The sequence below is a fragment of the Gracilinanus agilis genome, chromosome 4 (assembly GCF_016433145.1).
Source record: "Gracilinanus agilis isolate LMUSP501 chromosome 4, AgileGrace, whole genome shotgun sequence".
In the NCBI taxonomy this organism is placed as follows: domain Eukaryota; kingdom Metazoa; phylum Chordata; class Mammalia; order Didelphimorphia; family Didelphidae; genus Gracilinanus; species Gracilinanus agilis.
Window position 1 is genome coordinate 107,142,476 of NC_058133.1, and position 25,941 is coordinate 107,168,416.

Genomic DNA, 25,941 nt, shown 5'->3' on the forward strand with positions numbered 1-25,941 from the left:
GATTTGGGTCTACAACCAAGGATCACCTACCCATCAAAACTGACTATATACTTCCAGGGGAAAGTATGGGCATTCAACAAGATAGAAGATTTCCAAATATTTGTAAAGAAGAGACCAGAATTAAATGGAAAGTTTGATATCCACCCACAAAAATCAAGAGAAACATAAAAAAGTAAATAAGAAACAGAGGGGAAAGAAAGAAAACTCTTATTTGTAAATTTGCTTCTTTAATGGCTTCAATAAGATCACATTATTTGTATTCCTATATGGAGAAATGTTATGTGTAATTCTCAAAAGTTGTATTCACTATTATAGTAATTAGAAGAATTATTTATAGGGAGAGATTTGAGTACTAAATGGTCTAAGATGATACAGGGGGGAAAAAGAGGGAGGGTGAATAGTAGATGGCACCAAAAGAAACTTGAATGAATAAGAAAAATAGGATAATATATACCACACAAAGAGGGCATGGGAAGATGAGGGGATGAATACTATTACAAGAAGGAGAGGAAGAAAGCTTTAATAGGTAATACTTAAACCTTACTCTCAGTGAAATTAATCCGGAGAGGGAAGAGCAGCTATATCCATTGAGATATAGAATTTTATCTAACCCTATGTAGAATGTCAGAAGGGATAAACAAAGGGGATCAGGGGTGTGGGGAGTTAAAAAATGGATAGAAAGGGGAGAATTCATTAGGCCTTAAAAATAAGAAAGATTTGCTTTTTGTGTTCTTTTGAGGTATCATGTGTAGGTTGGTTAGGAGAGATTAAGCACCCTGCTTCTACTCTGCAGCCATATTAACCTGGAAGTCCCTCTGTAACACTTTTAAAGAATATTTAACACCCCAAATTTACAAATTATCCCTAATAATTGAGAAAGGGAGCCCCCTACCAGAATCTTTTCATGAGACAAATAGAGTCTTAATACATAAACCATGGAAAGATAAAACACACAAAGAAAATCACAGGGCAATATCATTAATAAACAGTGATTCAAAAATATTAAACAAAATCCATTTCAGTGATTTTTCCTAGAAATCCTTCATTATGTTCAAGTGGGTTTTATGCCAGGGATGGAAGGATAGTCCAATATTGGAGAAATAATCACATACTTAGTAATAATGTTGATGATTGCTAACATTTATATACAGTTTAGATTATGTCAGGTATTGTGTTAAGCACTTCACATCTCACAACAACCCTGGGAGAGAGGAGCTATTATTATCCCTATTTTATAGATGAGGAAATTTGGGCAAACAGAAATAAAATAAGTTGTTTAAGACCTGTCAGAAGCAAACTTCTTTCTCCATTGTGTTGCCTTTTCAATGTCATCTCTCACTGACTTGCAGTTCAAATACCACTGAATAAATTCAAGTATAGGCAAGCCCTCACCCAAAGGAAGTTAAGGAACCAGGGAACCAATGAAACAGAAAACTGATTCCAAAGGCACTGCCACCCTCGGCGGCCAAGGCAAATTAAGAAACCATAGTTGCTTCCTGAGATGTGATGTGTGAGAGCTAGTGGGTGGAAAAAACAGCTTATAAGGGGATAAGGTAGGAAGTAAATGCTTTCTTTTCTGATTGTGGACAGTGGAATGAACCCTTGTCAGAATTTAGCTTGGTGATAAAAATGGTATCTAAAAATTAGAAAGTTAAATATCTCTCTACCTCTCTCCTACCTTTCACTCTCTTTACTACTACTACTACTTTGATTTAATAAAGTTATTAAGCGATTATCAGCTTCATAATTTTAATTATTATAGACCACATAGGTAGAAAGGATCAGAGGTAAGATTTTAACTCAGATCTTCAAGACTACCAGCCATCATTATATCTACTTTGCCACCTAGGTTATTAAAAAGCCAGTTATCCAAAACCCCCATAATCATCTCAAGAGATGCAGAAAAAAGCCTTTGACAAAGTATAACACATTTTTATGCTTAAAATCCTTCAATTTATGGGCATAGATGGAATTCTTTTCTTTTAATGCAAAAAGCCTCTATCTAACACCAAAAGATGCAATGGGGATACATTAGAATTGGTTTCAATAAATACAAAAGAAAAGCAAGGATGCACCCTCTCTCCACTATTATTTAATATTGTTCCAGAAATGCTAGCAATAACAAAAAGTCAAGGGAAAGGAATTAAAGAGGAGATAACACTATCTCAATTGATAACATATTGGGCTTCTTGAAAAATCCTAGGGAGAGGTAGGCCTGGAGAGAGGAGATTCTGGGTTCAAATCTGGCCTCAGATACTTCCTAGCCATGTTACCATGGACAAGTCACTTAACCCCAGTTACCTAGCCTTTATCATCTTTTGGCTTGGAAGTGATATTTGATATCAATTTTTTTTTAAATCCTTACCTTCTGTCTTAGAATGAATACAATATATTGCTTCCAAAGCAGAAGAGTGATAAAGGATAGGCAATGTGGGTTAAGTGACTTGCCCAGGGTCACGGAGAATGGAAGTGACTGAGGTCATATTTTCACCTAGGACCTCCCATCTCCAGGCCTGGCTGTCAATCCACTGAGCCACTCAGCTGTCCCCCTTGGAATCAAATCTAAGAAAGCAGGAAAGTTTAAAAAAGAAGAAGAAAGAAAATCCCAAGAAATCATCAAAGATACTAATGAAGACAATTAATAGATTCTGTAATGTTAGAGGCCTCAAAATAAGTCCTCAATAATCAAAAGTATGAAGTAATAATAATAGAGAAATCCCAAATACCTACAAAAAGCATAAAATATGTGATAGCCTCCAAAATTACCAAAAAGATTTGCGTAAATTAAATTACAAATGCTTATTAAAGAAATAAAGAACTTAAACATCTGGAGGAATATTTAGTGGTCATTGCTAGATCACACCAATATACTAAAAATTATAAGGCTACCAGAATTAATTTGTACTTTTAATGCTATGAAAATTAAATTACCAAGGTCATCCTTTTCAAAACTTAATAAAATAATAACATAATCTACTTGAAAAAAAAAACCCAAAATCTGACTTGGAAGAAACTCTTTTTGATAAAAACTGGAAAGAAAACTGACAGAAGTTAGGTTTTTTAGACTAACACCTAACACCACATTCTGCAATACATTCTAAATGGATATGTAAACTTAATATTAGAGATGCACCAAATAAAAATAGTATAAAAATTAGAAGAGAGACATTATATACTTCTCATGGCTAAGGATAGGAAATTTGGTAGAAATAAAAAAAAAGATAAAAGTTACAAAAGATAAAATAGATAACATTGATTTCATGAAACTGAAAATGCTTCTGTACAGACATAAATGTCTACAGGATAATCAAATCTGGCCTCAGACACTTTCTAGCTGTGTGACCCTGGGCAGGTCACTTAACCATAATTGCCTACCCCTTACCACTTTTCTCCCTTGGAAGACTAGAAACACTAGAAAGTATGGGAATAGAAGGGCCTTTCTCAAAAATAATAAACAACATATATCTAAAACCATCAGCAAGCATCACCTGCAATGGGAATAAGTTAGAAGCCTTCCCCAAAAGATCAGGAGTGAAACAAGGATGCTCATTATCACCTCTATTTTTTAACATTGTATTAGAAACTCTAGCAATAGCAATTAGAGAAGAAAAAGAAATTGAAGGGATTAAAGTAGGCAATGAGGAGACTAAGCTATCACTCTTTGCAGATGATATTATGGTCTACTTAAAGAATTCTAGAGAATTAACTAAAAAGCTAATGGAAATAATCAACAACTTTAGCAAAGTTGTAGGATACAAAATAAACCCACATAAGTCATCAGCATTTCTATATATTTCCAACACAACTCAGCAGCAAGAGTAAGAGAGAAATTCCATTTGAAATCACCCTAGACCAGTGATGGGTAAACTTTTTAAAGAGGGAGCCAAAGGAAAGGAAATGCTCATCTGTCAGTCTGTTTCTAAAGCAACTCTTCTGAAGTTTCATTGAATTGTATTTTACTCATTGTATTCTTCAGATTAGGAATGATGTCGTGTGACCAGATAGAACATTTCAGGGGGCTGCATCTGGCCTGAGGGCCATAGTTTGCCCATCACTGCTCTAGATAATAAAAAAATTCTTAGGAATCTATTTGCCAAAGCAAACACAGGAATTATATGAACAGAACTACAAAACATTTTTCACACAATTAAAACTATATCTAAAGAATTGGAAAAATATTAATTGCTCATGGGTAGAATGAGCTAATAGAATAAAAATGACAATCCTACCCAAATTAATTAATTATTCAGTGCCATACCTATCAAACTACGAAGAAACTTTTTTATTGAATTAGAAAAAGTTATAACAAAATTCATTTGGAAGAACAAAAGATCAAGAATATCAACGGGACCAATGGGGAAAAAATGTGAAAGATGGGGGCCTAGCAGTTCCCAGTCTTAAACTGTACTATAAAGTAGTGGTCATCAAAACAATATGGTACTGGCTAAGAGACAGAAGGGATGATCAGTGGAATAGACTTGAGATAAATGTCATCAGCAAGATAGTATAAAATCCTAGCCTTTGGGACAAAAACCACACTATTTGACAAAAACTTTTGGAAAACATGAAAACCGTATGGGAGACATTAGGTTCAGATTAACATCTCACACCCTATACCAACAGAAATTCAGAATGGGCAAATGATTTAAATACAAAGAAGGAAAATATAAGTAAACTAGGTGAACATAGAATAGTTAACTCTCCAATCTATTGGAAAGGAAAGAATTTAAGATCAAGCAAGAGATAGAAAATATTACAAAATGTAAAAAGAATAATTTTGATTACATTAAATTAAAAAGTTTTTTGTACAAACAAAACCAATTCAAACAAAATTAGAAGGGAAGCGACAAATTGGGAAAAAATCTTTATAACAAAAACATATGACAAGGGTCTAATTTCTCAAATCTATAAGGAGCTACATGAATTGTACAAAAAATCAAGCCATTCCCCAATTGATAAATGAGCAAGGGACATGAATAGACAGTTTTCAGAAAAAGAATCAAAACTATCAATAACTACATGAAAAAATATTCTAAATCTTTCCAATTATAGAAATGCAAATCAAAACAACTCTGATGTATGTTATAGGTAGTTTGTAAGATAGCAGTGAAGTTAAGATAGAAAGTAGCCAGCTCAAAGAAAAATCTTGGCTGGAACCATACACATTCTAACATAGAATGAAGAGAAAGGTTTGAGTTGAGAGAGAAGAGTTGGTAGAGTGGTAGAGTTGGCAGAGTTACCCAGTAGGAGTGTGGAGTTGTTATCTAGCCACCTTAGCCTCTGCAGCCTGTGGATTTGGGGATTTTAAAGAAGATAGGAGTAGACTTTGGTCAAGCCAGCCTAGGTTGAGAGAAAGCCACTATTCTGCTATTGGTGGACAACAAACAGATAGTCTTTTACTCCCTAGAGCTCATTGGACTTATTTCACGGATTTGGTTCCTGGTTCCTGTCAACATCTATGGATCATCTTGGACCAGTTGTGTGAGAATCCTAATCTCCCAGCCCCTCTCTAGATTCAGTTAGAGCTGTCTGCCTGTTAGTGTAGTAGGAAAGTCAGCTGAACATGTAACATTCTAATTGGCAGATGGTGTTTTCTCTTGAGTTAGAAAATCCTTCATCCTTCTCCCTTTCCCTAAACAATCATTAAACTTGTTTATAACACTTCTTGTTGTCCTCCTCTAGACCACAGAATCCACTTTGAGTATTTGTTAATCTCTAGCTAGTTTTGGTGAGGCAGCTAAACTGCTAACTGCCAGTACCCCAGCTAACTGTATTTCTCCTTCACTACCCATTTCCCATCTCCCTGTGTGTGTTTACTTATCCATTCATTCCTTGTGGGTCTTAGGTGTGTACCTTTACTGTGTATATTCCTTGTCTGGCTCCAGTCTACCCATTTATTTATTTCAGGTACCACCACACACTCAGCAGACTGGCTAATATGACAGCAAAGGAAAATAATAAATGTTGGAGGGGATGTGGCAAAATCCAACACTAATTCATTGCTGGTGGCATTGTGAATTGATCCAACTATTCTGGAAGGTAATTTGGAACTATACCCAAAGGGCTTTAAAAGAACGTCTGCCCTTTGATCCAGCCATACCACTGCTGGGTTTGTATCCCAAAGAGATAATAAGGAAAAATACTTGTACAAAAATATTTAAAAGCTATGCCCTTTGTGGTGGCAAAAATCTGAAAAAATGCAGGGTTTTCCATTGTCTGAGGAATGGTTGAACAAATTGTGGTATCTAATGGTGATGGAATAGTATTGTGCTGAAAGGATTAATGAACTGGAAGAATTCCATGTGAACTGGAAAGACCTCCAGGAATTGATGCAGAGTGAAATGAGAAAAACTAGGAGAACATTGTACACAGAGAAGGATACCCTGTGGTGCAATCAAATGTAATGGACTTCTCTACTGGCAATAATGCAATGACCCAGAACAATTCTTAGGGACTTATGAGAAAGAATGCTATCCATATCCAGAGAAAGAACTGAGGGAAATACAAAGCAGAAGAAAAACATATGATTGATCACATGGTTTAATGGGGATATGATTGGGGATGTTGACTTTAAATGATCACTCAATTGCAAATAGTAATAATATGGAAAGAAATCTTGAACAATGATACATGTAAAATCTTGTGGAATTGCTTGTGGATTCCAGGAAGGGGGAGGAAAGAACATGAATCATGAAACCATGAAAAAAGATTCTAAATAAATTAATTAAATAAAATTTTAAAAAATGACAATGATCTATATCAAAGGGGTTGTACAGATCTGCTACATTGTTAGTAGAACAGCAAAATAGTACAACCATTTTGGAAAGTAATTTGGAATTATTCAAAGAAAGTGCCTAAAACATACCATATTCTTTAAACCAACGACTCTATTTTTGGTCTTATACCTCAAGGAAGTCATATCACATGCCAGTCTAAGAAATTAAATGGGAATTTGTGGAGAGTTTTTCAGAAGCCATAGACAACATGGGAAAGCCAAATGATGCATAAAAAATTTAGAAACTGAGAAATGCATAGAATATATGTATTGTATTATATAATATAAAAATACTTTATCTTTTAATATCATAAAAGAGTCAGACCTGGAGTCAGGAGCACTTGTGTTCTTTGACCTCAGGTACTTCCTAGGTGTGTGATCCTGGGCAAGTCACTTAACCCTATTTACCTAGCCCTTACCCTATAGTCTTGGAGTTGTTATTAACACAGAAAGTAACTTTTAAAAAAACTAACAAAATTATAAAGATCAAACGGGTCTTAAATGCAGACAAATGAGAGGACACCCCCAATCACTAGGATAATCAAAAACACTTTATAAAACAACATACTGTAAAGACAATATTAATTATAATTGAGCCGACAGGAACTGAGATCAGATAAAGTATAGAAAATGAGGTGACTCAGTGGAAAGAGTGCTGAGTTTGGAATCAGGAAGACCTGAGTTAAAATTCAGCATCCGATAATCATTAGCTGTATGACTCTGGGCAAGCTACTTAACTTCTATTTGCCTAATCCACTGGAGAAGGAAAGTGAGAGAAATTATAGAAAGATAAGAGGGACCAGGACAGAGCTCTTTCCCCATCTAACTGTTTCTTCACTTGTAAAATGAGGATAAAAGTTATATACTACCAACTTTCTAGGGTTGTTGGGATACAAATACTTGAGAGTAACTTTGGAGCTAGTTAGTAAATGAACCCACTTTTATAGAGGAAACATAGGAGTACCGTTAAGTCTATACTCAACACACCCTAATCCTGGTTCTTATTGGTGTAGCTGATTACTAATTCCCATGGTCCCCTACTTCAGAGAGAGACAGAGAAAGACAGACAGATGGACAGACCCAGAAACAAAGAGACAGGCACAGACACAGAGACAGAGACAGACAGACCACAGCAGACTGACATACAGATAGTCAGAGAGACAGAGAGAGAAAGAGACAGAGACAAAGAATGAGACTGAGAGAGAAAGAAAGAGAGGCAGAGAGACAGACAAACAAACAGAAACAGAATGATCCAGAAGCTTACCTCTAAGACATAGTCAGAACCTTGGAGAGTGAAGTTCTTGCCATCAAAGTTGAAGGAGATATCCGGGAGCCTAGATGCCAGGTCACATTTTACAAGATACTGTGGACAGAAAGGGTCCCAGAGCCTGTGTGAATTCCAGACATTCTAGACCTCACATGAGTACAGATCAGTAAGGAAGGGCTGAAGTGTCATCTGGGTCCCCTTTCTCAGCGGTAGTCCAAGTTTAGGAGTTTACACAGTCAGAATAGAAAGTAACCTCAGAGATCATTGAGTATAACCTATAATCTGAACAGGGAGCTCCTCTGCCTCTATAGAGGCAGCAGGTGGATAGGCTATTGGGCTTGGAGTCAGGTAGACTCATCTTCCTGAGTGTGGCCTCAGATACTTACTAGCTCTGTGATCCCAGACAAGTGACTTCACCCTGTTGGCTTCAGTTTCCTCATCTGTAAAATGGGATGGAAAAGGACATGGCAAAACCACTCCAGCATCTTTGCTAAGAAATACCCACATGGGGTCATGAAGATTTGGCCAGGACTGATGATGACTAAACAACTGCCTCTATAGCAATGGTATCAAACAGAAAAACACAAATTAACATTATCTATATTGTATTGCATTTTTATCTATTTTGTTAAACATTTCTTTTCAACATTTGCCAGTTTTGATCTCCAGCATAGCCATCAGGTGGTCACCAAATGATCACTTGCTTCCTTAGATAATGGGGGATTCATTTTCAGTTGAGGCAGCCCAAAGTGCAATGGCACTTTGGAGCAGTCTCATTTTTAGGACATTTTTTTATACATTGAGCTGAAATCTAGCTTGACTACTTGCACTCATTGCTCTTAGCTATGGCCCTCTGAGACCAAGTAGAACAAATTTCAATTTCTCTCCTAGTTGATAATCCTTCAAACAAATATATATATGATTATATTATATATGTAATATATATTTTTAATTGTTAATCCCCCCTATTCCAATAGCTGGGTATTATACTGGCAGATTTTACTCTTATCTCAGGGAGAATTTTCTAACTGTCGAACTTTTGGTTGTTGTTCAATTGCATCCAACTCTTCATGACCTGGATTGGGGTTTTCTTGGCATGTATTGGAGTGGCTTGACATTTCCTTCTCCAATGCATTAGGCAAACAGAAGTTAAGTGACTTCTCCAAGGTCTCATAGCTAATAAGTGTCTAAAGCTGAATTTGAACTCAAATCTTTCTGATTCCAGCACTTTATGCATGGAGGTACCTCAATGGTGCCAATACTCAAGTTTTGTGGCAATAAATAGAAATGTCTATCTTGTGTAAGGTGGTGAGCTCCCTATCAGTGGAAGTGTTCCAATGGAAGCTGGATGGATACCTGTAAAGAGTGCTGTGCAGGGAATTTCTGAGCAGGGTAGAAGGAAGACTTCTGAGGGTCCTTCCAACTCTGAAATCTATGATACCCTCTGAGTAATTATTGCATTTGCAGGGAGTGGGGCAGACTGAAATGGGACAACTGCCTTTGAGATAACCACCTCTGAATTAGCCCCCAGTGGCCCTTCATTCTCTGGGAAGGGAACTTCAGGATCCTGGTTTTTACTCAACCCTTTTTGGTAACCCCCCACTCTCTTCTTCTTCCTAGAGTTTGGCTTGCTCACCTCTTTTCCATGTTTCTCTGCTCCAATTAACTTCATCAGTGTCCATATGGAGTTGGTTGGGCCTGTGATGAAGGTTGTTCCTGTGTCCACCACTGCAGTGCAACCCTCTTCACAGGACACCACATGAGACTTGACAGCCACCCTATACAGGAAGGTCAGAGACAGAAAGAGGGTTCATAGGCCAGCAGGGTCAGCCTCTTGCCCCACCCCCAGAGACTTAAAGCCTCAGATTAGGATCTTGTGGACCGAGCAAAGAACAGATACAATCGGTAACTTCAGGGAGTTGATATTTGGATAGAGGAGGGGGAAGATGTGATGCTCCAAATACATGGAAAGAGTATTTTAGAGAATGTGTTATATAGGTGGAAAATAGGTTAGCTGGGGAGGCAGTTAGGTGGCTCTGTGGTTTGAGAACAAGACCAAGAGATGGGAGGTCTTGGGTTCAAATTTGGCATCAGACACTTCTTAGCTGTGTGATCCTGAGCAAGTCACTTAACCCTGTTTGCCTAACCCTTACATCTTTTCTGCCTTGGAACGAATACACAGTAATGATCATAGGACATAAAATAAAGGTTAAAAAAAGAAAGAAAAATAGTTGAGCTGAAATTAGCTGAAACTAGTTGAGATTTCCTAGAGGACATTGGGCTAGAGCTTCCATTATTAGAGGAGAAGAATGTGGGCAGAAGGAACCAGGTCTAGTGACTAATGTTTTTAAAGCATTTCTTCATAATCAATTCATGAGGGAGATAGAGGATAGTACCATTAATCCCATTTTACAGATTAGGCAACTGACACTCAGAGAGCATGACTTACCCAGTGCCATATTGCTGGTGATTGACAGATTCAGGATTGAAACCCAGATCTCCCATTCCAATTCCAGCAGTCTTTTATTTTTATCAAGCTGCCAAGTCCTTGCATTGTTACGGTTAGTACCTCCCCATTCTCATCTCCCTTCAAACACCTTAGGAATATCCTCTTTCTTCTCTCTCATGAACACCCATTTGTATTAATAGTCTATGGTAAGGATAACCACAAAGGACTTATGCCCAAAATTAGCATCCATAGCCCAATAAGGAACTATTGGAATCTGATTGCAAATCAAAGCCCTGGCTTCCATCTTTTACTTCATTTCCATCATTAGTTTCATTTTGTTTTTAATTGTACGTGTGATATGTTTTTCAGTTAAGATATGGGGAATATGGAAATCTATTTTGCATGAAAGCACTAGGATAACCTTTATCAGACTATTTACCACCTTGGAGGGGAAGGGAAGAAAGAAAAAATCTGAATCCTAAAATGTCAGATAACAATCATCAAAAATTTTTTCCCCATATAATTGGAAAAGAAAGAAAAGAAATAAACTGCCCCCTCACCAATAGTCTATAGCACGGGAAGCTAGGTGGCTCAATGGTTTGAGAACCAGGCCTATAATCAGGAGGACCTGGGTCCAAATTTGGCCTCAGACACTTCCTAGCTGTGTGACCCTGGGACATTCACTTAACCCTGCTTGTCTAGCCCTTGCCTTTTTGTCTTAGAGTTGTTTCTTTGAGAGAAAGTAAGGGCTAAGAAAATATAGTCCATGGCAATGGTCCCTAGTGAAGGATATTAGTGGATAGAAAGAAGTCATTCCAGAGGTATCTGAATGTAGAGAAGTGGGTGACAAAAAGTCTTGGGGTTGGCCAATGTTAGATGTCTCTGGATTTCAGGGTGAGTTAGGAGGTGGAATGGAATTAGAACCAATGGCGATTCCTGACCTTTGCATCTGGATCTGCCAGAAATCTGGGTGGCTGGTCTTGATGTAGTGGAAGGTCCCTTGGTAATAGTTGGGGTCGCTGCCTCCGAGTATCAGCTCTCCAGCTTTCTTCCCTGAACTCCTGGAGGGCAGATGACAATCTTTTCACCCTGAAGTCTGAGGACTCAAGGTCAAGGGGAAACAGGGCCAAGGGGAAATTGGGAGAGGGGTTTGGAGAATAGGGACAGTCAAGCCAACAATTATTAAGTATCTACTACATCTCAGGGACTACGCTAAGCACTGGACTGGGCCATGGGAGATAGGAGGCATTAGACAGTGTGGGAGAGCAAAATCAGGGGATATGCATTTTCCACCTTTCCTGGGTCTCATATTGGGCCCTTCATGCCTTGAATCTACATTCTGCTACATCCCTGAATAAGGAGCTCCTCTCCAGGCCCCCAATAAGTGGTCATTGAGCCTTCCTTTGAAAGACCCCATGATGGGAGAATTCATTTGCTCCCAAATCAGTCCTTGCCATTTTTGGACAGCTCTGATTTTTCCAGGCTGGGTCACCGAACCTGACCCAGCAGTCACTGCAGCAATCAGTAGAAAGGAGGAGGGATGGGGATGTACAAATGAGTGCTATGAAAATGAGACACAAATTGGCATTAATTCTCTTGCTTTAGGCATTTTCAGGCAGGTCCAGGCCCCAAAGAGTGAGAATTGGCACCTGGGAAAAGATTCTGGGAAAGATGAGAGGAAGGTAAGGGTAGGAATGCACAAGGATTGTGACCAAAGGGTGGGGAGTGGGGGGAGTGCAGAGAATATCAGCAGGTAGCCTCCCATGAGCCTGGGCCTCTTTGGGGCTTCTCTGGGCTGATAGAGTGTGTGACTTTGGGTCATGCTACTAAGGCTGCTCATGCACAGAGAAGCTGGAGTCATGTTGGGATGGGCTTGCATCCTCACTTGGATTTCCTGTAGAGACAGGGAAGAATTGATGGAATTATTTGGCCACTCTCATCTCCCATCCCTTTCACACTTAGCATTTCATTTGATTCCCAGGATACCCCTAGTAGTTTTTAAACCAGGCTTAGAGGTGGGAGGTCCTGGATTCAAATGGGACCTCAAGACATTCCCTCACTATGTGACCCTGGGCAAGTCACTAACCCCCCAGTACCTTACTGCTCTTCTGCCTTAGAACCAATACACAGTATTGATTCAAAGATGGAAGGTAAGGGTAAAAAATTAAAAGAATGTGGTAGCTCACAGACTTCAGCACACATCTCATTAGCTGGTGCTCCCAATTTTAGAGCAATACACATTTAGAAATTGAATGAACAATGTTTCAAGAAAGCGTGTGCACGTGTGTGTTATATGCCTGCTGCTGGACATATAAGCCACTGTAGACTCCCTACTCTTCTCTGCATCTCAAACTCTCAGTATTCAGCCTCTTTCTTTGTTTGTTTGATAAGTGACCTATCATGGTAGAAGGGGATATTCCCACCCCAGGTGGAGATACAACCTCCATCTCATATATGTCCCATTCAACTGTGCTCATGTGGAACTCACATGGAAACTGATGGAATTTTCATTCATTATCAAGTAATGCTCTACTTTACCCAGATGGTAATTTGGACCTCTTTTTGGCAGGATTCTATGAAACATCAGATATTCTAGGATTATTTTGACATTTAGGAGGCTCTGTGGTCTCATCAATGTGGGGGCTCTCTCAAACTGCACAGAAGGAATCTCAAATGGATCCCAAATCCCAACATTCTCACTTTTGTTCCTGCGCTCTCAGGAACAAGCAGATGTCTCCTTGCAGGACTGGGGTCCTTCTGCTAGATCATGGGACCTCGAGTAAATACCAAGCAAGTCCAGTGGCTACCTGTCAACCCAAGACATGCACTTGGTCACAGAAGATAACACCTTCTAGTAGAACACTGTGTTCATCTCTCCCTATATTGCTGTTTTTTTTTTTTGTAGGGGGTAAAGAGAGTGCTAAAGAGCCATAATCTAGGGAGCTCTGAGAGAAGGGAGAGAGATCCCTGTATCAGTGCAGATTGGCAATTGACCTGATGCTTACAATTTTGGGCATTATCTCATCATTCTCTTGGAGATGAAAGTGACTTGTCCTAGTCTTGCTGACTTAGAAATCAGCACTATTATCTACTCTAATATGTTACCTCTCACACATCTATAGAGAGAGATGACAAAGCATCACAAAATTTCCCCTGCCTAGGATATCTTTTCCATTTATATCTCTCCCATATATGCAGGGAAGCACTTTTCTTGGAGCTGGAAGCCCTGGATTTTAGTCCTCACTTTAGGTAAAGAAAGGCAACAAGTTACATTGGAAAGAAAATTTTCTCTTCTCTTCTCTTCTCTTCTCTTCTCTTCTCTTCTCTTCTCTCCTTTCCTCTCTTTTCTTTTTTCTTTTCTTTTCTTTTCTTTTCTTTTCTTTTCTTTTCTTTTCTTTTCTTTTCTTTTCTTTTCTTTTCTTTTCTCTTCCCTGCTTTTCTCTTCTTTTTTTTTTCTTTTCACCCTTCCCTTCTTGCTTAGAATCAATACTATGTATTGTTTTCAATACAAAAGAGTGCTAAGGGCTAGAAAATGGTGGTTAAGTGACTTGTCCATGTTCACCCAGCTAGGAAGTGTCTCAGGCCCAAAAGAATGGATTTTCAATCAGAAGTCATGAGTGCAAATCCCAGGTCTTCTACTCAATTTTGTGACCTTGGGAAAATCCATGAGGCAGAATAGGAAGAACCCTCCACGTGGAGTTAGAGGAGATCTGGGTTTGGCTACTACCCAAGAGACTAATTAGCAACAAGGAACAGTGGAAGAATACTTAATTTGGAGCTAGAGGCTCTCAATTAGAGTCTTGTCTTTGTCCCTTACTTAACCTGTGTGATCTCATGTAAGTTATTTAATAAACACATTTGGTTTTTTTCTTTTGTATTTGTCATCAGAAATGTTCAGTCTTAAACTATGTATCCTAACTTTTGGCCTCAGTTTCCTCATCTGTAAAATGAAGGTGTTGGACTCAATGACCACTCAGTCTCCTTCCACATCTAAATTTATGATTCTATTAGTCTATCATCTCATGATAGCTGCATGATCAGGGACAGGTCACAGTTACCCTCTCTTAACCTCAACATTATCATTTGTAAAATGGGTTGAGGATAAATAACCCCTACCTTACTGGGTTGTTGTGAAGATCCCACAAAACATCATCTTGCAGCTTCATTTGTCAGCTTAAGGTTGTTTCCATAGCACTTTATGATTCCAAAATCACTTCCCACACAACAACAATGACAAGGTACTCTCCTACTTGGGCCTCAATCTCCTCATGTGTAAAATGAAGTAACCGGACTAGATAAAGGTATTTTTAACCATTTTTTGATGACCTGTACCCTACTTGTCAATCTGGTATAGTCCAACATGCCCTTTTCAAAATAATGTTTTTGAATAATTAAGGAAATACCAAATTAACATTTTTTTCTCATCCAAATTCATGAACCTCCTGAAATCTATCCACAGAATCCTTGAGGATTTGAGGATTCCAAGATAAGAACCTCTGAATTAGATCATCTAAGTTCTCTCCAGTTCTAGATTTTACAATCCTGGTTGGCTTCATCTACACGAACTTCATTTTATTATGAAATTATGGTTTTAAAAGTATTTTATAACATCATAAAATAAGGATAATAATCATACCCTGCCTATGTCACAACAATCACAGCAATTGAAAAGAGAAGTATAAAGTGTTTTATAAAGTACAAAATTTAGACAATTGTTGGATTACGTATACCTCTGTGAGTACACAAAACAATGTTTTCCAAAGCCAAGTAAAAATAATTTCCCATGATATCTCATTTGGGCTACCTCCCACTAACATGGAATAAGGGTTCAACTGTCTCTCTGAGGCACCCTGGACTTCACAGAGCTTTTGGAAGTGAGTCCTCCTGCCATTCTTCCTCCTGCAGAAGGCACAGTCATGGGCACCATTCCCTTCCTTTCCTCCTCCCCAGGGTGTGGAATCCCAGCCCAGAAGAACAGCCTCACCTGCTGTAGTAGATAGAGAAGACATCTTCCTCCAGCACCCTTTGGGCCATTATGTTGTCAAAGACAGGAGTGATTCCACTTATTGATTGCTCAGGGTAGCCCAGCCCCAGGACTCCATCAAACTCAATCAGTCCAAAGGGTATCGGGGACAGTTCTGTGGCCTCACCAAATAACTGAGTCACCTTGATTCCAGCAATCTGTGGGTTTAAGAAGCCAGAGTAGAAAGCTGGCAGACCAGGCATATTGCTCTAACAGCCTGACCTGGTGCTGACCATGGCCACAACAAATCAGGACACTGGTCCCTAACTTGGGATGCAGTCCATTATTAGATTTGGAGGAATTAGGGAGGAAAAAGAAGAAAAATATGTAGTTTGAAGATAGATTTAGAATGTAGTCTTTTTGAAGTGCTTTTTAAATATTAGTATGGAAGGATAGTCAGAGCAGTTTTGGTTTTTGCTGCTCCTAAGCCTCCATCTTGACTCTTCTCCCTGGATTTAGAATTCAAAAGAATCATTGAGGTCCTCTAGTCTAAATTCATCATTTTACAGATGAGGAACCGGAGGCACAGAGGATTAAATGTCAGAGTGAAGATTGGAGCCCTGCTCCACCCTAATCCTCTCTAACTAGGGCCAACACTCCCCTTATTCCATGAGCTGGGTTGCAAGACAAACTAATCCCTTCACCACCCTCTGGGCTCCAGGCTACCTTCTTATCCTCTTCCAGGATACCTTTTCTATTCATCAAAACCTGATTTCACCTAGATAAAACTATGAATGGAGTTGTGGGAGGCATAGCCTAAGTTGTCCTGGGCCTTCTCCCTCAGGAATAACCTAACCTAAAGTTGACCCAACAGATCAGGACCTGGAGAAACACTGAGAAGAGAGGAGCAGATTGGACTCTGGGCCAAACTGGAATAAGTTGGATCTTTTAGTCTGTCTTTCACTTCCTTCTCTACCTCCTTTGGTCCCTTCTTCTCCCTATGACATGCCTAATGCCTTCCTTTCACTCCCACAGATTCCCACCCAGCCACAGTCCTAAGGTATTGGTCCAAGCTTCAGATTGTACTGTGCCTCCAACTCCCAATGTCTCTCTTCCAAAATAAACTGTTTTCAGGTGATTCATTTCCCAGGATCTTCTCTCTCAGCTGAGAACCAATAGGATGCTGCATGGATTCATACAGTAAGTCCTTCCTTACCACTAATTGGCCTGTGGTTTATCCTCTAAGCCAGTGGTTCCCAAACTTTTTTGGCCTACTGCCCCTTTTCCAGAAAAAATATTACTTATCCCCCTGGAAATTATTTTTTTTTAATTTTAATAGTAATTAATAGGAAAGATAAATGCACCTGTGGCCATCTCTGCTCCCCTGGATCGCTGCAGCACCCACCAGGGGGCAGTGGTGCCCACTTTGGGAATCACTGCACTCAAGCCCAGTCACAATGCTAGTGCCCTCCTTTAGGGAAATGAGGATAGAGGACTTGGAGAAAGAGGAAAGAGATGTATAGAAGAGAGATTTTTTTTATTTTCTCCATATCACAGTAGGAAAAGAACAAGGAATGGAGTAGAACCTCTAATCATTTTACACGTAAGTGAATCACATACAAATCAAGAACACAATACCATGCAAAATAATGCAGATTTTCTTTCTGAGGCAGTAGTTGAACCACCTTCTAGGATAGGTATGTGGGCTGTATTACTGCTCCCTAGAGACCAAAGGGAAGTAGCAGAACTCCTTTGTCTCCCAGGCTTCCTCTGTTCTCAGAGTAGGCTGACATCCATTCCCTCTCCTTAGCCTTCCCCCTCTCCCACAAGAATTCCTCCAAGATCCTAAATTATGGGAAATCGGTAAAGGGAGCATTATTTCCTATGGGAGGGACTCACACTCAGTATATCCTGGCTCAGGAAGCCCTCGACCCAGCCAGATTCATACTCAATGATGAATTCAGATCCATTCTTTTTGTAAGTAGAGGAAACTGAAGCATCATATCGATTCTGTAACTCTGGGGAGGAAGCAAAGATCCAGGTGTTAGAGGAGGAAACCAGGCAGGGCAGTAAAGGCAGGAATGCACTGAGGTCAGAAAGAGATTGGGCTCCCTTCTCTGCCACTAACAAGTGACCTCCTCTGTCCAGAAAGGGGCCAACAGATGCTCTCTAACATCCTGCTAACAGCCTATGATTCTGTTATCTGGTGTCACTGGCTGGAAGGGGAGGTGGGCAGGGTTAAAAGTCTTAGGAATATGCCTTGTTGTGTGACTCTGGGCAAGTCATTTAGCCCCATTTGCTTAGCCTTTGGCCTTCTGTCTTAGAGTTGTTACTGAGACAGAAAGTCAGGATTAGTTAAAAAAATAAAGGATGTGCTAAAGGCATCATGGTTGAAAAGAAAGAGTCCAAAGCAAGGAAGACTTGGCTTTAACACAGATTGTCTTGGTGATCCTTGACAAGTCCCATACTGTCTCTGTGCTTAGGTAAGACCCCAAATCACAGAGAAGGTGCCTACATGTACTTGTTGAGGGGGTTTCTTCACCTGGGAGTACCTATCTCAGTGAAATCCCAGGTCAGTCTTTATCCCTCAATAAAACCTTTAAAAATGTAAAAAATGACTGATATCTGCTATGCTCCCCCCACTCTGTCAGGCCCTTAATTAGATTTCAGTTTTGGTGTTTTTTTCACATACTACAATCCAAAGCCTGCTGCAAACCACAGGAAGGGTGACTATCATTTGGGACATAAACCCTGACATTATCCCCATTAGCAACACAGAGATTCTGGGGTAGCAGAGCTCATCTTCTGGGTACTTCCTGGGTGGACCTGGATAGTTGGGCTCCTCTAGCCTGTCATCTGATAGCTTCCTATTTTAACCAAAGCAGTTAGCTGGTGTTTACATATTGCTGAAGATTGAATGGACTCATAGCTTATGCCTAAGCCCCACTCGCCTTACCCTAGGTAAGCCTCTGTTCTCTGGTTAGGATTCCTCCTGAGCTTTGTTCTATCATTTAAATGAATCAGCTTGAAGCATCTCTAGTCTTGGGGTGGGCTTGGAGACAGGAAGTACACAATATACTCTGGAGAAATACTTGTTGATTGATGGATTGTCAGAGATAGGGGCTAAGGACCTGTGACAGATCCTAAAATGATATTGATGGAGATCTAATTGCCAGGAGTCATGAGAGTTCCTTGAATGGAGGCTAAATGCCAAGGATAGAGCAAATCTAAGTGTCAGTGAGAGAGGGCTAAGGGACAGAGATGGCAATTCAATGTAGGGAATGAGAGGGACCTAGTCCTTGGCTGGGTTATTAAAAGCCACAGGGCTTCCTAGCTGTGTGACCCTGGGCAAGTTACTTAACCCCCATTGCCAAGCCCTTACCTCTCTTCTGCCTTGTAACCAATACACAAAATTGATTCTAAAATTAAAGGTAGGGGCAGCTGGGTAGCTCAGTGGATTGAGAGCCAGGCCTAGAGATGGGAGGTCCCGGGTTCAAATCTGACCTCAGCCACTTCCCAGCTGTGTGACCCTGGGCAAGTCACTTGACCCCCATTGCCCACCCTTACCACTCTTCCACCTAGGAGCCAATACATAGAAGTTAAGGGTTTAAAATAAAAAACAAATAAAAAAATAAAATTAAAGGTAAGGGTTAAAAAATAGCCATAAGGCTTGAGTGATGAGAATGGGAGCTACAAGCATGGGGCCATGAGGCAAAGTTGGGATGGGAGTGAGGAGAGACTTAGGAATTTGGTTTTGTTCCAGGCTGAGGAAGACTTGGATGTGGTGGCACTTTGCCACTTTGGGTGGCCAGGGTCTCAATGCTTCTTTAGGAGATCAGATTTGATTTCGTATTTTCTCCCCTTATTATCATTTATATTTTCTGGCTGAAAGAACAAGGAGCTGGGATAAGGATTCCTGGGTTCTGTACACATTTCTAATCATTCTGGGCTTTTATTTCCACTATTAAGAAAGTGAGAATCATCCCTACTCCTGTTGAAAGGATGGGTTGATGAGAGGATAAGAGGAGAAAGGACTTTGATTTAGGATGGTTTGAGGCGAAGCACAGATTTCAAACTTCAAATCAGGAGAGCCTGGACCTTGGTGCCCAGGAGCTAGGATCTTACCACATGCTTTCCTGGGTGTACTGCATTTGTTGGAGGATACCCAAAAGTCAGAAGAGCCAGTGTCAAAAATGACTTTGAAGGTTTGGGGTGGGCTTCCAATACTGATCTCACCATAATACTGTTTCTGTAGGCATAAAAAGGAGATATGAACTGAGCATAAATCTCCTCACTCTCTTGGACTTTAGTTTTCTCATCTATAAAATGGGCAGATTAAACAGAATTATCCCTTAAGGTCCTTGAGTTCTGAGGTGCACAATTATATACTAAAAGGTGTGAGGGACTGGCTGGTTTTTCAATAAAAGCATTATCTATGAAATGGGGATGATACCTTTTTGAACTATATACCTCTTGATAAACAAAAACACTTTCTAAACCTCAAAGTACTATAAAGATATGAATTATTGTTATTATTCATACTTTTCTGTGGCTTCAAGTGTTTTTTCTTTGACCTAGAAACTTTGAATGATGGTTATAACATTCCTAGAAGTATTCATTTGGGGGTTTCTTTCAAAAAGTGACCAGTAAGTTCTATTTCCATTCTGGCCTCTCATTCTAAGTACTCTGCATACTTTCTTTTAAGATTTCTTGAAATATACCTAGACTCTATTTTTAATTTGTTCCAGAGGTAGTCCAATGTTTCTTATATTTTTTTCCTTGTTCCATTTTCCAGTTTAGTCATTTTTTGCTATGGGATACCTTAGATTTTCTTCTACTTTTTTAAAGTCATTTAGCTTTGTTTTACTATTGTCTCATGGAATCACTGGCTTCTATTTGGTCCAGTCTACTTTTCAAGGAGTTTGTTGCTTGGGCAATATTTTGTATCCTTTTTGCCAAGTTTTAATTCCCTTTCTAATTCTTTCTTTCACAGCTCTTATTTCTTTTCCAATTTTTTCCTCTAGTGCTTTCATTTAAATCAGTGATTCCCATAGTGGGTGCCACTGCCCCCTGGTGGGTGCTGCAGCGATCCAAGGGAGTGGTGATGGCCACAGGTGCATTTGGGGGCAGTGAATTGTATGTGACAGGGGGTGCTAAGTAATATTTTTTCTGGAAAGGGGGCAGCAGGCCAAAAAAGTTTGGGAACCACTGATTTAAATGATAAAAACATTAAAGAGAAACTATTTAAAACCCTTGTTTCATATCTTCTAGAATTCTAATTGAATTTGTGCCCTGGGGAGGAGTGGGGAGAAAGGGGAAAGGATCAGTAGTGGAGGGCTTACATCCACAAAATTGTAGAGACCAAGAGACAATATTTCATAAATGGAGTTCTTTTTTGTGGTCTGTGTCCCATGTTCCATTTTCAACTTCTCCAAAAGCTTTCCCCTTGTCTTCATGCTCTCTCTGATTGAAGTCATTTTCTTGAGGGGAATCCTGACCAGGAAGAGAGGAAAGAAAAGAGAAGCATATTAGAATTTCCCATGGTTCCCTACTCAATCCCCTAAGATTATTTTGCTCATTCCCTTGCCCCCCCAGTTAAGACTATCCCAACCTCTCAGACCAGACAATAGAGAGCTGCACCTGTTTCTAAGACTGCCAGAGAAATTCTAGGACAGCAGTATGTAAAAATGGAGCACAAGGGATGTTATTATTATTATTAGATACAACTAAATGGTTTGTGGGTGCTCACTGGGTTGAGGGAGAGACAGGACCAAACAGGATAGGGATACCAGGGTTTACTGCCAAGCTTTTTTTTTTTTATGTTAAACCCTTAACTTCTGTGTATTGACTTATAGGTGGAAGAGTGGTAAGGGTAGGCAATGGGGGTCAAGTGACCTGCCCAGGGTCACACAGCTGGGAAGTGTCTGAGGCCGGATTTGAACCTAGGACCTCCCATCTCTAGGCCTGGCTCTCAATCCACTGAGCTACCCAGCTGCCAAGCTTTTAACTGACACAGGAATGGCAGCTGGCCAGGGCCTATGAAACCAGCAGGCAAAGGTAAAAGTTAATACAGTTTAACTGGGGAAATAATAATGAAAGGATGGGATGAGGAATTCCTATACTAAAATCCTAAGGGCAAACCATAGGGGGCAGGGAAGGACTTAACTACACTATTCTAATTGACCTCAGTCAGGCAGGGCCCAAAGGAGCAGTACTGGAGTCAAAGGGAAGGCTACCTCAAACCTGGTTCCAGCCAGGTTTGGTCAGCACAGCTAATGGGCTTGAGGGTGGCTTTGAGGGTCTCACGGTAATCCAAGGATGATCACAGGATGCCAAGAGCCAAGGTGGTCCAAGGTACCCAGGTAGGGAGCGTGAGCTTGAGATGCTGTCCACCAGATCCCAAACCACTTCCCCACTTGGTGCAGCTCTGCAGGTCTTGTCCACTTGCTGAAAGCCTCCACCTCTCAGGATTCCAGGGAATCAGGATGCAGGTTTTCCCTAACTCTGAGATCTCCCAGGGTTAGCAAGAGTTATGTCCAACCACTAATGGAGTCTCTCTCAGAGCACAAGCCCACTTCCTGCTCCTTCATTCCATCTTAGAATCCTCCAGCCCTTCCTGCTAGGTCCAACACTATTATTAATTAATCTTCCTCACAACAGGTATCATGAGTAGTTTTACCTGAACCAGATTAAAATATAATTGAAAAATGTTTAACAAAATAAATAAAAACAAAATGAAACATGGAGAAGCCTTGGGATTTTCCAAGTTAACATGTGGCTCAGAGAGATCCATTTATAGTAGAGTTTGACGCCACTGGTCTAAAAGCTTCCTTGGCTCCTCCTGCTCATATACTTTATCTTTCATTTAATCTTAATTCCTCCAGTTTATTTCCTACATTAAGATGAAAACTGCAATGCCACACCCCCCTCTCCACACACATATACACTCCTGCCACTTCTTCACAAAGTAACAAAACATAACTCTTCCATACATAATGACAGAGCTATGAGTGGCTACTGGGTGCTATAGACATTTGGGGCCAGTTAGAGGTTCTAATGAATAAAGTGCTAGACTTTAAGTCAGGGAGATTTGAACTTAAAGCCCGCCATAGACATTTACCAGTTTTGTGATCTGGGCAAGTCATTTAACCTCTTCTTGTCCATAAAATAGGGTTAATAATAGTATATACTTCACAAAGTTGTGAGAATTGAGATAACATGGCAAAAGTACTTTGAAACCTTTTTTTTTTAAATTTAAAACTCTTACCTTCTCTCTTAGAATCAATACTAAGTATTGGTTCTAAGGCAGAAGAGCGGTAAAGGCTAGGCAATGGGGGTCAAGTGACTTGCCCAGGGTCACACAGCTGGTAAGTGTCTGAAGCCAGATTTGAACCCAGGACCTCCCATCTCTAAATCTGACTTTCAATTCACTGAACCACCCAGCTACCGATAGTTCTTTGATATCTTAAAGCACATGGAAATACTGATTATTATTATTGGCAAGATTTCTATATCGTGTTTTCATTGTTAAAAGGAAGAATTGCTCTGAAGCAGGGTGGGTAATGACTTGTTCAAAAGCATCACTTTAATTAATTAAAAGTAATTATATTCATTAATTATATCAGATAAAACATTTCTTCCATATATAATTAAGCACAATGATTATATAATTAGCATTAATAAAATTAACTAAAGAAGAATTATCTTCACAAAAGTTTTATGAGTTTATTCCTCTTGCCCTCTCCAAGAAACCTAAATAAAATAATCCCAATGAGGGGAGTGGTATGAAAGTGTTTTAAATTTAGAATATCTGTATGATCTTGATCAAGTCTCTTTGAGCCTCAGTTTCCTCATATGTAAAATAAGGGGATAAGACTAGCTATGGGAAAGATTCTTTCCAGATCTAAATCTGCCCTCCTATAATCTATTCTTGTTTGTAGAAAATACACACTCAGCACTAGGAGACTTAAGGAAACCAGAGAGGCTGACTTATTCTTATCACTGACACGGCCACAGAATTTCCATCTGCCCCCAGCACGGGCAGAATGTCCTTACTGATCTCTTAGACAAATGTTGGCGGCTGGGCAGAGGGACTGGAAACAAGACGAGATCATGCTAAAGGAGAGCTTTGAATTAGAAGTCAGGAAAGCTTCCTTCCAGCTCTGAGATTCAGGGATTTCCTGGAGTCCTGAGGAAACCAGTTGTTGTTATGTAGTCAATCAGTCACGTCTGACTCTTTGTGACTCCATTTGGGCTTTTCTTGGCAAAGATACTGGAGTCATTTGCCATTTCCTTCTCCAGGTCATTTGACAGAAGAGGAAACTGAGGCCAAGAGAGTTAAAGTGACTTGTCTAGGGTCACATAGCTAGTAGATGTTTGAGGACAGATTTGGAGCTAGGCCTTCCTGCCTGCAGGGTCAGCATTCCATCCATTGTGCAAGGGAGCAGCTCAGGCAAAGGTCTAAAGGGCTGCTGGGGAAGGGAGCAGGGGATGGAGTACTGACTAGGGAGCTAAGAACGAGGTGATGCTACATGGAAACAGTAGGTGGCAGCAGAGACACAGCAGCCCAGCACGAAACTGGCACATCAAGGGGAGTATTGAGGGAACAAGATTATGGAGGAGTCTTGTGGAGAAGAGTCAGCAGTCCTATTGCTGGGACCCCTGAAGGATTTTTGCCCCTCTCTGTCCACCTCAGTGTTGCTGCCCTGACTGCTGCGCTCAAGCCAAGATGCATCCTTGATGACCAAGGAGGGCTCTAGCTCAAAGTGGGTATTGGAGGCCATCCAGCCCAGCCTTCCATTTTAGAGGTTGGGAAACTGAGGTTAGGAGACTTGCCCAAGGTCACATCTGAGGTACGATTCAAACCCTCTTTCCACTGTACCAGTCACACTAGCAACTGTCCCAGGGCCACCCCCTCCCCCAGGAGCATGATGCAAGAACTCATCTCTGTCCTAAGTTGTATTATTATGGGCTTTCCTCTTTCCCAGCACAGTCTTCCTCTGTGAAGATGATCCATATTGCTAAAAGCTCCCAAATTGTCATCCTAACCCCAAATACCCTCAACCCAAACATACATTCACACAGAGATGTGTTAGTAAATGATTAACAACTGGCTCTCCAGGAGAGGAATATGCAGAAGACACCATTTTAAGCTTAATCTGTATTATTAACATTTTCTCTATCACTTTCTTAAGTTTAGACAATCAACAAAATAAGAAATCGAAGTCTGATTTGTAGTTTTGCCAATTTCGGAGTTGTAGATGCTACCCTTGAAAATTAACCATTAGCTCTAAGGAGCCTGCATGATTTACTCATGACATTTCCCTTACCTAGAATTCAGCATGCTTTGAATTTTCTTTTCTCTGCCTTCTGAAAATCTGCCTAGCCTTCAAGATCTGACACTTTCTGACTCTTCTGTGAAGCCTTTTCCCAGCCTACTTTTCTTCCCAGTGTTCTTGCCTTTCCTTAAATGCCTGTAGATTTTCCTGTCTGCACTACACAATAGATAGCCAGGTGGCACTAAGAATAGAGATGTGAAGTCTGGAGTCAGCAGCACTTGAGTTCAAATCCAGCCTCAGACACTTAATAGCTTTGTGACCCTGGGCAAGTCATGATACCCTGTTTGCCTCAGTTTCCTCATCTATTAGATGTACTGAAGAAGGAAATGGCCAAAAGCTCCAGTATCTTTGCCAAGAAAACTCCACATGAAGCTACAAGGAGCAGAACATGAGTGAAACAATACAACAATGACTATATAATATAATAGTTAATTTTTAAAAACGAAAGCTCCAAATCCACCTTTTCCATGAAACTTTTCCAAACCACTCCCCCCAAGCTAGTTTCTCATTCCTCTAATCTTGCCAGAGCATTGTGATGTCTCCTTTGTTGCTTTCACACCTCACATTGATTTATAATTAAAAAATTAATTATAGTGAAGGGCTGGTTGGGGCAGCTGAGTGAACAGAGTCAAGCTTGAAGATAATAGGTCTGTTATCTTCAGGTCTAACCTGAGATACTTCCCAGCTATGTGACCCTAGGCAAGACACTGAACCACAATTGCCTAGCCCTTACAACTCTTTGGCCTTGGAACTGATACTTGGTATTGATTCTAAGATGGAAGAAATGGGTTGTTTTTTTGCTTTGGTTTTTTTTTTTCAAAACTGTGGTGAGCAGAGTCAGGAGAACATTATATGTAGTAGCAGCAATAAGTTGCAATGATCAACTATGAATGACAATATCAACTCTAAAATGGAAGTTAAGGTTGCTTTTTTGTTGTTGTTGTTGTTTTTTTAACCCTTAACTTCTGTTTATTGGCTCATAGGTGGAAGAGTGATAAGGGTGGGCAATGGGGGTCAAGTGACTTGCCCAGGGTCACACAGCTGGGAACTGTCTGAGGCTGGATCTGAACTTAGGACCTCCCATCTCTAGGACTGACTCTCAATCTACTGAGCTACCCAGCTGCCCCCTGTTGTTGTTTTTTTAATAAA

At 40.1% G+C, this 25,941-nt stretch overlaps 1 protein-coding gene across 1 annotated transcript in view; it reads right to left on the reverse strand.

The window, feature by feature from the left end:
- The window catches only part of LOC123247901 (renin-like), a 37,361-nt gene that overhangs the window by 9,432 nt on the left and 1,988 nt on the right, over nucleotides 1-25,941 (reverse strand). Inside the window, exons 2-8 of the mRNA XM_044676972.1 lie at nucleotides 20,797-20,947; nucleotides 19,580-19,703; nucleotides 17,354-17,472; nucleotides 15,476-15,672; nucleotides 11,433-11,552; nucleotides 9,679-9,820; nucleotides 8,040-8,138 (exon numbers count right to left, since the gene is read on the reverse strand). Coding sequence (XP_044532907.1) covers nucleotides 8,040-8,138; nucleotides 9,679-9,820; nucleotides 11,433-11,552; nucleotides 15,476-15,672; nucleotides 17,354-17,472; nucleotides 19,580-19,703; nucleotides 20,797-20,947 — 952 coding nt within the window. The remainder of the gene's footprint in view (nucleotides 1-8,039; nucleotides 8,139-9,678; nucleotides 9,821-11,432; nucleotides 11,553-15,475; nucleotides 15,673-17,353; nucleotides 17,473-19,579; nucleotides 19,704-20,796; nucleotides 20,948-25,941) is intronic.